The sequence below is a fragment of the Argiope bruennichi genome, chromosome 4 (genome assembly GCF_947563725.1).
Source record: "Argiope bruennichi chromosome 4, qqArgBrue1.1, whole genome shotgun sequence".
Classification (NCBI taxonomy): domain Eukaryota; kingdom Metazoa; phylum Arthropoda; class Arachnida; order Araneae; family Araneidae; genus Argiope; species Argiope bruennichi.
The window spans coordinates 34487675-34502366 of record NC_079154.1 but is presented as its reverse complement, the minus strand read 5'-3'; the positions used below and the strand labels follow the sequence as shown (position 1 = coordinate 34502366).

Sequence of the window (14692 nt, the reverse complement as noted above, 5' to 3'; positions counted from 1 at the left end):
CAAAATATACTTAGGGCATATATTGCTTTCAATAAATGACACCATTAATTCTCATTTAATTTTTTTAAATTAAGATTTAAAATATAAATAATTATAACAACCGTATCTCAGAGGCGAGTTTTATTGGTAAACTAAAAAAAAAAATAGAATTTTTTTTCATTTAAAATAATTTCTACTTTTTAGATTTCAATCTAAAATTTATTTTTATTTTATGAAATCTTGAAGTTTATTTCTCTACCAGGTGGCACCACTTGCATGAAATCTAAATTTAATTAAATTAAGCTATTAACTGATATGCAAGTTTTGAAAATATTAAAATGATGCATTGTCATCTAAAATTCATAAATATATGAAATTTCATAACTCCAAATCATCCAGAAGTGTACCAAAAATTCATTGCAAAATTTAATTAGTATGAGCATGAAACAAATCATTTATAAACAAATGTGATAAAGGTTAATATCTTAAAGATCTAAATGAATCAAATGCATAAAAATTGAACGCATTTTTTTGCCAAAATTGTGCATTTGTTTGAATTTTAGAATAATTATTCAAAGAACAGATCTATCTATTTATTGAGTGTTAAGAAATAACCCAGAAGCTTAAAAAGGAACATCGATGAATTTTAATTCATGAGCTTGACACTAAATTGTAGATCTAATCATATAATCAAATTTTCTTATAAATAGATTGTCCATCAGTCTGTCTCTCTATGTGTAAGTAGACACGATCATTAAAAAATAAACAAGATAAAAAACCGAAAACCGAAATAAAAAATCGAAAATAAATTTTATACAAGATTAACATCAAAATTACAAATCTTTATCAAAGCTCGAGCTTAGCTGGTCAATAGAAAGGATTCATATTAGATTCTCTTTATTACATTAGGAAAGTAAATTTAAAATATGTTATATTATGTAAATAGAGGCATAAGTCGAGGGGAGAACTACGATTTAGCCAAGCTTAAATGTAATCATTTCACGTCTGTATAATAAGCACTACACTAATTAGTTTCTGTAATCCATTGGGCATTTGCAAGAAAAAAAATGAACCGAGCGAAGAAAATGAGTAGTTTGATATTTTATTATGTAAGCAGTTATGTTTACCATGTGACTGTGGACAGTAGTGGATTTCCAATTAGGCAGGTTATGCAGTTGCCTAAGGTCGCTAGGCTGAGGGAAAGTCATAAACAGGTCGATTAAAAAAAACTTTACTTTCCTAGTTGCCAAATAAAGAGTTTGTAAAACAAAAACCACAAATTCTATATATGACAAAATATGAGGATAAGTGATCAAGTTCCTATATGTTACGAGCCGTAGGGTTTCAGGTTCGAGACCCGATTCCACCAAAGAACCGTCTTGTAAGGGGGTCTGTTGCACGTTAAATCCGTCAGGGCCAAACTTCCTCCCGCTGGTGTGGTGTGCTGAGGGGGGTGCCAGCTCAGGTGTTGTCCTCGTCATCTGACCGTGGTTCAAAATTACGAGCTTTGTCCCAAAATATCCCTAGTGTTGCTTTACAATGGGAAGTTAATATAACTAAACTAAACTATCATATATGTTACATTACATTTACTTAAGTTATTAGATTATTTTTATATAATGTAATATCAGTTTCGATAATATTGCGTATAATCGCGCATACAGGTAGTCTACATTATAAGAGACAAATAAAAACAAATTCACATACAGGAAGTTGATAAAATAATAAATACTAACATAAATTAAATCTTTAAAAATGTATTGAAATATGGAATAAGTTCATTATCATATTAAAAAAGGGTCTCATTATATGCATTGACTAATACCTAAATACATAAATAAACCATAGACTAAGAAGTCACATGAAACAACTGTTTTGCATTTAAGGAAGAAGAGATATAAGGTTAAAAGAAGAAACAAATTCACACAACCAAAAAAGAAAAAAAATTCTAGTCGATCCTGAGTGTAAACATGTCCAGTAAAAGCAACACAAAATTTGATCTATTCATTTTTCGTAATTATCTATACTAATCGATCAGCTATTTGCCCATTATATTAATAATAAATTAATAATAAATAATCAAATAATAAATTAATTAAAAATTAAAGATTTAAATAGAAAATATTACGGGACAAAACATAAAAAAACACAAATTGACAAAACATAAATTGACTATCTTATTAAAAGAGGGGCTTCACTAAGTGCCTTGGACAGCAAAATACCTAAATACGCCACTGACTGGAAAATCACATGAAACGGTCTCATAGCATTTAAAAATTTATATATCTGTTCAATAATGAATATAATAGAATTCGATACTCCGACAGAAATCCGACTAAATAAAAACGCAGAAGCAAAACTGTTTCATGGTAACAGACGCCCACTATCCTATTCTAGTTAGCGTTTTATTTACACGAGGCAACGTAAATACTTCTCTCGCTTCCTTTTGTCAAGTTTCCTACAACAACAAAAAACAGCAGAATAAAAACAGAATTGCTAGTTAGGATAGTGTTGAGTCAATAAAAAAGTGAGCAGAACGATGTGGGAGTTTCCGTATTTGCGATTACGATACCGACGATCAGCTGAGGTCAGGTCATTTCCAGAATGCATACGATAGCGCTCAATTGAACGAAAACTCTCCCGTCATACCACATTGATGTTAATATGTTAGATGCAAATAAATGGTTGGGTGTCATCATTTCCAATCTAATATACATCAGCAATAGCCGTACTTAGATTAATATCAATAAAAAGAAACAAGTAAAGAAGAGATGTAGGGTTAAAAGAGGAAAGAGCTTAAAACAAGCAAGTCAAAATTCTAATCGAGCCTCAGTGTAAAACCAGAAGGTCACCCCAAAACTTTGTATAACAATAAAGATGTTATCCCAAGAATGCTTTGCATAGTATTGGCGTCCAATAGTTAACGAATATTAATCTTTGACACGAATTTAACAATTTTGTTGAATCTATCGTATCATCCTTGGCGAGTTATTTGGCGATTAATCCCTGGCTTGCTATTCTTAATATCCGAAAATCAAATTTGAATTTTAGATAACTTTTAGAAGTAACAGTGTAAAGCCAGCGGGAGTAGTCTTCCCGAAATTATCTCTCAATAAAGGAATTATCCCAAGAATACTTTGTATAGCATTGGTGTACAATAGTTACGAAATATTAACTATTGGCGTAAATTTACCATTTTTATTAAATTTATCATGTAATCCTTGGCGAGTTATTTGGCGAATAATCCCTAGATTGCGGCTAATAGTATCCGAAAATCGAATTTCAGTTTTAGAAGTGTTTTTTTTTTTTTTCACTTTATTGAAACAAAAATTTGACACAAAACTACCCCTGTATTCACAAAAACCCCTATCAAATGCGATGTATTTGAATAATTTCGTTTTTTGAGTTTTCATGTTTATATGTTTCTAATAATACAAACCAACAAAAACTCAATCACTGGTTGGATTTGGCTGAAAATTCGATAAGTGTCTAGACTATAGATATCAATTCTGCTCTCCGAATTTTATCTATATAGATCTCTCTATTATTCGAGGAGCTGAACAGGCAGACTTCCTCTGAAGAGATTTAGCTCAAAATTTGAAGAAAATCTACTAATTCGGTATAAAGACCATATACCAAATTTAATCCTTCTAGTTCAAAACGTTTTTGAGTTATCTTTGTTACAGACAGACAGACATTTGCTAAAAATGTGCTTTCCGAAAACAGGGAGGTCTAAAACCTGAAGATTTGTCAAAATCTGTTCGAATTTTTTCACAATTACTATACTTTATGTTGCATATACAAAGAAGTAAAAAGTAACGCAAAATTTGTTGAATTTATTTTTCATATCGTAAACTATGCATAATTATCTATTATTAGTCTATAAGCGACATATTAGTCATTATAAAGCAGAAATTACAGGCTTACATTAATATTGATAGGAATTATTATGAAACAAAACAGAAATTACAGGCTTACATTAATATTGATAGGAATTATTATAAAACAGAACATAAATTATAGGCTTACATTAATATTGATAGGAATTATTATGAAACAAAACAGAAATTACAGGCTTACATTAATATTGATAGGAATTATTATGAAACAAAACAGAAATTACAGGCTTACATTAATATTGTTAGGAATTATTATGAAACAAAACAGAAATTACAGGCTTACATTAATATTGATAGGAATTATTATGAAACAAAACAGAAATTACAGGCTTACATTAATATTGTCAGGAATTATTATGAAACAAAACATAGAAAGCATAAACAAAAGTTTTTTAACAACACAATTTAGTGGTTTTAGAAATAACACTTCTGTATTTCCTTTCGGTTTTATACATGAAAGAACTCATGTCTCTATAAATAAGCGATTTGATTTTTCACCAGAATTGGAAACACGCTATCTGGAATCAAATCGCATGAGTAACTCTCACAAGATAAAAATAACCTAACTATACATTCTCTTGTGTTGTGGTGTGACGTCATATCTGTTTAGTTCCAGAATAAAAGCGTTATAAAGCGTGTCTCATATGAGAATAAGGTCGCTTGAAACTGGAGAGATGAAAACTGTTTTTTCAACCAGAATAATACTGTGATTCAATTTCACTAATATTTCCAATATTCACAAATAATTTCCACTCTAATCTCAAATCTATCTAATCTCTGACCTAATAGCAAATCTCTAAGACCTTAAAAATATATGCATTGGAAAAATATGCTTAAAACGACGTTAAGAATTATATTTTGTTACCTAAGTTAATAAATATGAAAGTAAAAAATAATATTTAAAATTTATACAATCCACCCGTCCTATTAGTCATATTTAGAAGAATATTCTTAACGCATTAACATTTAATATAAAAAAAATTGGACTCTTCTGTTATTCAAACAGACCAAGTTATGAAACTTTGAATTTCGTTACTTTAGACCAATCAGCAAAAGTCTATAGAAAACGCACGACGAATTTTTCCATGAAAATGGTCTAAAGCTGACAAAAAAAATAACATTACAGTAGACTCCCGATTATCCGCGGGCGGGTTATCCGCGCCTGCCCCGCACTAAGTTTTTTTTTTTTTTTTTTTTCTGCTTCCAAGCAAAGAGAAAATGCTTCCAAAGCAAGAAGCAAACACAAATGACTGATTTCTTCCAAAAGGTGTAGTTTTGCAGTTATGCTTTTGTAATTACATATTACATTACAGTATTAAAACAGTACATATGTATTAATTTTTCTGTGTATCCTTGACGCCTCTCGTAAGTACAAAGCACTTTTCTGTTTTCATTAACAAAATGCATTTTAGAATAGTTTTGAGTGATATACTAAAATATTAATCGTTAATTAAACATTTCCTGCTGTTTATTTTACGTTTTATTGTACATAAAACGATTTTTCAAAGTTGGAATGACTGTTTTCTCTTTTGCTATACCCGTTTTTAGCTTCTTTCGGATTATCCGCGATTTTTGTTATCCGTGGCGGCCACGCCACCCAATTCCGCGGATAATCGGGAGTGTACTGTATCTTAAAATTTTACCGAAGTTAGATGAAAGGGCGACAATTTTTTTAATATATTAGATGTTAGTATCTCAAAATAATAACTAATACATTCGGAGGACAGTAGAAAAAAAATATAGATATCTTTAAAGTATAAAACAATATAAAATATATAGTAAAACTGAAACAATATAAAATATATAGTAAAACTGAAACAATATAAAATAGGAATCCTTACGCTATTTAGAGCATTTTTGCAAATAAAAACGATTTAATAATTAGCTATTAGGTCACGGTTAGAAAGGTCACCCGGGATAATCAGAGATAATTTACCTCATTTCATAGTCTTCACGTAACACTTTCATAATAATCTCAACGTAACTGATCTAAAACTATAAATAGAACAGTAGCACCAGAACATGCGAATGATCATTAACAATTTTCACTCTTCTACAGAAGATTGAATGTGCTCTAAATAGTATTTTGCACGCACTTACCATGTGGACTGATTAAATACAAGAGCTTTCTTAGTGTATTGATATTATTAGGTGTAAGAAACAGGTTCATTTTCGCCAATTATAAATTTTTGAAAAAGTTTTCATTTTATTTAAGAATAGAATATTTTTTAAAATAAAATGTTTATAGTTGTAAACTGCAACACACATTACTAAAATAATCGTTCAACAAGAACCATTGAATTTAGAGCTACCAAATTTTGCACGTAGTTACTTCTTAGGTAGTAGATGCTCAAAAAGAAAGGTTTATCCAAAATTTAAAAAATTATTTTTAAAACAGAATTTTATTTAAACCTAATTAAAATTTTATTACCACAAATTTTTTTCTTTAATTTTAATTATTTTTAAAAACATTTTTAAGTACACTTAATAGTATACTTTTTTTAGCGCTTCAGTTAGGGCCGTGGTAGCCTGGTGGTAAGGTTTCAGCTACGGGACCAGAGGGTATCAGGTCTGGTGCACACTATATCCGTTGGGGCCAAACGCGCTCCCGTTGATATGGGGTGGAAGCTTGAAGAGGGGAGGATCCAGCCAAGTGTCATCCCCGTTATCTGAGTGCAGTTCAAATGCGAAGTTCGTCCCAAAATAGCCCTTACGTTGCTTTAAAACGGGACGTTAATAGAACTAAACTAAACTCACTGTTTTAGTTACTAGATTTCTACTCACGTGCGTTTGAACGACTAGATACATTTTCTGTATTAATGTGAACGCTGTTATGCAATTAAGAGTAAATTTTAAAATTAAAATAATATACACTAATAAAACCTAAAATATTAGTATGCTATTATATTTCGCTACTATATTTCGCTACTATAATATTATATGCTACTATATTTCGAGGCAAAAATAGAATCTGATTATAATTATAATCGAATTATTATAATTTTATTTTCGTTTTAATAATTTTATTTATTTTATATTTACAGTATTTATTTTGTAGTAGCGCTCGCAAGGAAGAATTTTATTTACATAATTTGAAGGAAAATTTTTAAAAATTTTTAATATTTTTGCTTTTTTGTAAACGAAGCGTACAAAGAGAAAATTTAGCAATCACCAAAAAATTTAAACTCGATATTTTGGGGAATCTCCACGCATCGGACTTCACCGAAATAGAAAAATACATTTTTGGAATTATGGTTCGCGAACATGATAGCTCAAAAAGGCATTGAATTATATAAATAAAATTTGATATAAGGTCTTTGGGTCAAAATTATAGATTCCAACTCAAATTTTTTACGAAACTTGTTCACAGGTAGTCTGTCTGGATGGCTGACTGTCCGAGGACAAATGAACGTCGTAACTATAAAACGCAAAGAGTTAAATAAATAAATGTAGTGCACAGATTCGAGTGAAACTTGAAATCAATTCCGTTGCTTTGGTTTAGTTATATTAACGTCCCGTTTGAAGCAACACTTGGGCTATTTTGGGACGGACCTCGTAATTTTGAACCGCGGTTAGATGCGATGACGAGGACGACACCTGTGCTGGCACCCCCCTCTCCACACCACACCAGCGGGAGGACGTTTGGTCAGGACGCATTTAACGTGCAACAGACCCCCTTACACGTCGGTTCTTCGGTGGAATCGCGTCTCGAACTTGAAACCCTCCGGTTCCGAAGCCGAGACCTTACCACCAGGCCACCGCGGCTCTGAAATCAATTCCGTCAAAAGATTAACTGTCTGTTGGTCTGTACTTTCACATGCATATAAACGCGACAGCTAAAAAACGCAATGAAAAAATAAATGAGAAAGTTAATTTGTTGCTAAAATTGCAGATTTAAGTCAAATTATAGTTTCAATCAGACGAAAAAAAGGCATCCAGTTCTGAAAATAAAAACTTGATCACTAGTGGTTTTCGTGGTCTTGCTTAAGGTCAATAACTTTATGCAAGGGAAAGGGGAAAGATTACAGCTTTATTCTAGAATATGAGAAAAATTTTTGGGCCGATCATACTCACTGGTTCCTCATGAAATTTGAAATATATTTATGCACTAAAACCTTTTTTGAACTACTTTAAAATTAAAATATAATAATCCTTTCTGTAATAGCAATTTTATTGCCATATAATTTCCGGTAATTGTAATAGAGTTTTAAAAATACTTTTAAGCATACATTACAATAATAGTTTTCTTTATTGTAGTTACTGAATTTATAGACATGCGCATTGTGATGGTGTTAAATACATTTTATATACACGTAATCATTGCCACATAATTAATAGCAAATTTAAGAATAAAATAAAGATAAACGAATCAAACGACGATGATTCGAATTAGAAATTTAAATATCTTTTAACCCTTTAAACGGCCATTTTTTTTCTAGTCATATTATGTTAAAATATTTTTAAGCTTGAAATTAGAATAAGAAAAGGGATTCATTTAGCTTATTAGATAAATTTAATTTGATTAATTAATTAATTTGGTTAATTAATAATTAAGTAACAAATCAAGACACATCATTTTGTCTGAGATAAAGAACTGAAGCATCTAAGTTTCTGTCTTTCTAAAAAAATTTGTCAGAACTTATGCCAACCTACATAAATTCATACAAAGATTGATAAATTTGGTGGGAAGCATACTTCCCACGGCCCTAGAAAGGGTTAAATTCTTTTTTCTAGATACGATGCACAGTAGTTACGAAATCGAAATGGCGCACAGCATTTGATATGTATCACATGAACATGAATTGATATGAAACATTGTTTCTTAATTTAAGATACAAACAAATAAATAAATAAAAGTCGATTAAATTAATCGCATAAGAGGAAAATTTAACGCAAATTTAATATATCAAATAAAAAATCTATGTAGCTCTGAATTTCACGTATTTATTTCATTCTACAAAAAATGTAAACATATTTTAGGAGATACGTGGCCAAGAAGAAGAAAATTTAACTTTGCCTTATTTCACTACGGGAGGCATAATTTACACAAAAACAGTAAATAGTAAGAAATACGTCAGTCTACATTACGACACAAGAGCAGAAAAAAAAAACCAAAATTTTTCCCTTCAGTGGTTCTACTCGGAGATTTTGATAGGGATTTCTTTGACACATATCGATTTAGGCAAGGGAATTTTAGGTATCTTTATAAAGGAATGTTACAAGCATTAAGGATTTTTATCCCTTTACTCGGAGTGTGAAAAAATGCTGAGCCTAGCAGTTTTATAGAGCGCATGTTGAGTTAACCCTTTAAAAGGCCATTTTTTTCTGGTCATATTATGTTAAAATATTTTTAGGCTTGAAATTAGAATAAGAAAAAGGATTCATTTAGCTTATTAGATAAATTCAATTTGATTCATTAATTAATTTGGTTAATTAATAATTAAGTGACAAATCAAGACACATCATTTTGTGTGAGATAAAGAACTGAAGCACTTAGGTTTCTGTCTTTCTAAAAAAATGTGTCAGAACTTATGCCAACCTACATAATTTCATACAAAGATTGATAAATTTGGTGGGAAGCATACTTCCCACGGCCCTGGAAAGGGTTAATTAAATAAAAAAAAAAAGTGGGAATTGTATCAGAAAATAAGAGAACGTTTTAGAATGAAGTTTATATGGGCTAATTTCCAATGTAAATTAGAAAATTAATTAAGATTTAAATTAGAATAAAAGACATCTTAACATGCATAACATATTCTCCAGAAAAATTCATTGAATGACACTTCGCATGACGATGAATGTTATTAAAAAACAAGAATGATTTGTTTGTGCTGTGAATCAGTGCTTAATTTAAATTGCACCGTGAGCTCTTAAAGCAATAAGAAATATTATTTTGTAACTGTGTCATTTCACTAAACTGGAAACTTTAGCTTTATATTGATTTAGGCAACAGAAAACGAATTTTTCGATTCAGATGTCATGGAGAAACGAACATCGTCGAATAAGGTTCGATGTGACGCAGTGTACCTCCTACACAAAAATCGAAGACAGTTTGTCTTTCATGACGAAACTTTTATGTTATATTAAGCTCATATCGAAAGGTTTTGAAAAACGTGTCAAGAAAGTGAATTCTAGAATGAAATCCGACAATATAATCATTTTTCTTTCTCGTTTTTATTTCATTTCAATCGATCAGTGCAGAAATCGCTGAGTTCAAGAGTTTTCGGAACTGGTTTTATTGCTTAAATTGGCCTTTCTCGTGTAGTTACATACTACTTTCGATCAGATAGCTTTTTGAGGGAAAGAGTTTCAATAATCAAACAAAATAAAATTTTGTAACTTTTTAGACCTTTTCTGTCTGTTTTCTGATATAATAGAAAATCAATAAAGCACTTGAAATGCCTTTCTACAATCATCTAATTAATCACGGAAATATCTATTTTGAATAGACGACATGGTTTAACAAAGATAAGCCTGGTTTTTGACAGTTAACTTGGCGTATAAAGCTTCCTAAAACTATACTAATTTATTAATTTTAATTTTAATTTCTAATTGCTAAATTTAGTTTCTAATTGCTAGTTCTAATTGCTAATTTTAGTTTCAACTGCTAGTTTAATTGCTAAAAAAATTAGTATTTTAATAATTCTTCTCCCCAAATTCTACATATAGAATATAGCCATTCTTGGTCCAATGAACTAAAGAACATTTTGGATTCCAGGAAGAATCCCAGATTGTCAGCTATCCCCAACGGAAATTTTAGGAAATCGGAAATCAGTCTATTTTACATAAAACTAAGACAAATAGATCAAAGTTTTTCTGAAATTCAATCCGGGACTTAAAGTGAAAACCCGGAAAGTCCGGTTAATAGAAAACATTTGGCCATTTTATATTTACAGTGAGATAATATCACTTTCCACATTATAGAAATTAAAAAGATTTAAATAAAATAAAATACCGAACTGATATTATGCATTAAAATAAACATTTTATAATTAGTTGAAATGGTGAAAAATTCTTCAAAATCTATTTTTTAAAATTAAATTTAATAAATAATTTTATAATTTTTTCAATTTAAGAAACCTGCACACAAATAAAACAAACTCTATAATCTGGGTCATTTTATTCTTATTCGGACCAAATTAAAATTCTTTACTATACCGGATGATCCAGGACGTCTGAACCATGCCATAAAAGTTGAACCGCAACAAGGCAGGGAATATATTTTTTATATTTCGTAATAATAATGTAATCGTATATTTTAAAGTTAAATCAATGGTAAATTGTGCAAGAAAATATCTAATTCAACCATTTGTTTTCGGTATGGAAATTATTTCAGACATTTAATTTGGTACTACAGAAAGAATGAAAAGTACTCATGTGGCAAAGCTTCAATATTACAAATCATTTTCTGCGTTAAATTTACAACTAGACAAACTAAACCTTTCAACATATTCTATGTTAATAAGGAAACACAAACTCAGATGCGAACCATTTTGTAAAAAATAAATATTCTTTTACAAAAACACAAAATTAGGTCACTATATCAACGCCATGTTGAAAGAACTGTTGACATCTGTTATAAAAAAAATAAGTTTATGAGACAATTTTCATTAAATCACAAAGAAAGAGAAATGTTTATAAGAAACAAAAATGGAAGAATGTATTTTGAATTAAAAAAATAATTATGTGCCAAGAACACATGACCAAACATCTGGAACTCTTAGTAGAATTTAACTTTCTCACTTTCAGCTACACGGCTAACTCGAGGGAACATAACAAGCGCAAATAAGAGAGCCACTTTTGTGAATAAAGCATTAAGTAAATTATGCACATCATTAGCATAAATGAACTATCTGCAAATCATTTTAGGAAATGAGTTTCGGATATTGTTTAAATTGCTTCGCGCAATTCTTAATGAGATTTTCTAAAAGCCTTCTTCTTCTTCTAATAAAGCATTTTCAATTTGATGAAATAATTTTTCCTAAGTAAATTATCGTTTGCTCTTTTAGTTTCTTAAATTTCAGTTTTCATTTGAATAATAAAAATAGCAACATGAGAAATAATTTTATTTAATTAAACAATATTTATAAAATACAACTGAGGTACGGTTGAAGAATTTTTTTTCTAGAAATAATTGGATGCAGTTACATAATGGAAATCAACAAACTACAAATTATAGATAATCAATAAAGTTAATTATTGCGCTATCAGCAGCTTGTTTTTGCAAAGAATTATTTGTAAAGCCTCTTTTATCATATGGCATAAACCAGTAAAATACACTCTGAACTTCATCAATAGTTTCTTGTGCAATAAATTTGTATTGATGTATAGCAAAATAAACATATTTAGAAAAAAAAATAGCTAGAATATGCCCATGGGTCCTGAATAATAATTTCTAATTTAAAAATTACGTTTGATTACACTTTTATCAAGAATTTTTCTTTTAACTATATTACGTACATTATTATGAAGGTGTGTGTGTGTGTGTGTATGTGTGTGTGTGTGTGTGTGTGTGTGTGTGTGTGTGTGTGTGTGTGTGTGTGTGTGTGTGTGTGTGTGTGTGTGTGTGTGTGTGTTAGAATTTGATAAAGCTAAGGTACAGCCACGATTAAAGAAAGGGGCAGAAAATTTTGAATCCTTAAAAGTAAACTATTTGGTAATCATCTTATATCACCACTGGGAGAAAATATAGAAATAAAAATAATGAAAAAATATATATATATTTAATTACATCCCATAAGGTTTAAGATTAACAGTTATCCCTTACATAGCAACTACACAGTATTTCATTTTAGATTCTAATAGTTTATTAAACAGTCTCTGAAAAAATATTTTTAATTTATTGTGAGAATCATCTGGTTTACAGTGAAGTATTTTTCCTTTTTTTAAACAACTATTTCCAATAAAAAACGTTTCATATGAAGCAGCATATCAACTTCGTACATCCAATTAGAATTTTGAAACAATATTACATTTTAATAATTTGGTATTTAATATATCAGATAAGCTACGGTACATAATGCTTTAATATGTATAAAAAGATTTTATTGATCTTAATTAACAAATTTTAAAATTTTACAATAATTTTAATTGTTTATTAATTTGTATAGATATCTTTCTATCGTTTATTATTTATTTGAACGATATATATAGATAATACTGCAGGGGTTGCGGTGAATTTCTAAGCATGGATGGGTAAATATTTTTATTAAAATGTCAAAATTTGATTTGTAATATTTTTTTTCTGAAAATATATTATAGAATTTTTATCACGAACTATTCAACATAAATTCACATTTAAACCCAAAGGAAATGCGATATTTGGAATGTGTTCTTTTCTGTGTAATTCTTTTTTTTTTCACATTAATTTTCAAATTCTTCTCCATGTCTAAGTTAAATACACTATTTTTCTGAAACTTGATCTTACCTTTAATATACTCCGCCACATGGACTATGATACTCTGATTGATGGTATCCATTGGTCAACTTGACATAAAAAAAAAAACAGTCACCAAAAAATATAAGTTTAACACAAGTAACAATTTCTCAAAATTCCTCAACAAATAAAATTCCCGCGCTGCAATATCAACAAACGCAAAACCTCAGAGAGCAACAAAAACTTATGCGACCTATCACCTGACTATCGGAAATAGGACCTCTGAACTGCAGATAGTTGCTATCCATTTTGTTTACCAAAGTGTTCAAACCAGGCACGACGCAACTTCCACTGTCCCAGTCGACTCCCGTCGCTGGAATGAAAACCGACGTGAATGAAGTGCTTCGAATGATGCATGCAGATGAAAACACAGTCTCCAATTCAAACCGTGTCGGGTTACGTCATGACCGCTCAGCCAATGAATCACGAGAGCGGGACTTGATGTAACGGAAGGCAGCGCTATCTATTGGGATACCTATTCGTAAATTATTGGTAAGAAGAATCACTTCAAGAGATCGTGCCAACTCAAACAAATAAAGAATTATTTGGTTTGCGGAAAGGCTTGCGGAAAGAAAGTTATACTTTATTCCTATCTTTGATTTTTTTTTTCATGCTATAGATCAGAACTTTTTTGTTTGCTTTTCTTTTGGAAGGTTTAAATATTTATATGGTGAACAAGCGGAATATTTGAACGTATAAGAACTTTTTATTTATCTTAAGACTTTTCGGTTAAAGTTAATTTAATTGATTAAATTGCTTTGTTGAATTCTTTTTAAATTCCTTTTCTACTTCGTTTGATTTATTATTAAAATACTTCCTCTAGGTTAATCCGTTTAAAGATAGAAGCAGTCATTCGATATCATTGATTGAAGTTTAATGGTTTATTTGTGTTTTAACTTTGAATACTCAAGACTTACTTAAAACACGACAATTTTTAACGATTAAGAATCTTATCTAAACTCAATGCGTTTAACAAATGAAGTGTTTCAGCAACTGTTTTACCTTTTAGCAAAGAACTTATGTATATTTTACTTGATCAATGCATTTATTTTTATTTGAAAAATAAAAGGTAATGATTTTATTATTCAAATATATTTTCGAAAAATCATTTGCAATAAAAACCTTAGTATAAAACATTTTTTCCTCGTATCATTTTAATAGTAACGTTAACCTTAACTTAGATTTTTTTTTAAAAATTCGATGAAGTCAATTTACGCTGATGCGATACACTTCATAAGCGTTACATTAATTTAATTTTGGAATCCACAATGTATTTTACAGACAAAAAAAAGTAAGTGATGTCACTTCACATTGTAGTTGAAATTATAGTTAAATGTTAAATAACATGCACAGCTTCGCTTGCCATGCGTCTGTGATG

The 14692-nt window shown here is 29.8% G+C and overlaps 1 protein-coding gene across 2 annotated transcripts in view; it reads right to left on the bottom strand.

The window, feature by feature from the left end:
• The window catches only part of LOC129965878 (dual specificity protein phosphatase CDC14C-like), a 207311-nt gene extending 193692 nt beyond the window's left edge, over positions 1-13619 (bottom strand). The window contains exon 1 of one of the 2 annotated variants that reach the window (XM_056080128.1): positions 13306-13619. In XM_056080128.1, the coding sequence (XP_055936103.1) occupies positions 13306-13357 (52 nt within the window). In that variant the 5' untranslated portion in view covers positions 13358-13619. The remainder of the gene's footprint in view (positions 1-13305) is intronic. The other variant, XM_056080130.1, reaches the window with a different exon arrangement.
• Between the last annotated feature and the right edge of the window lie 1073 nt (positions 13620-14692).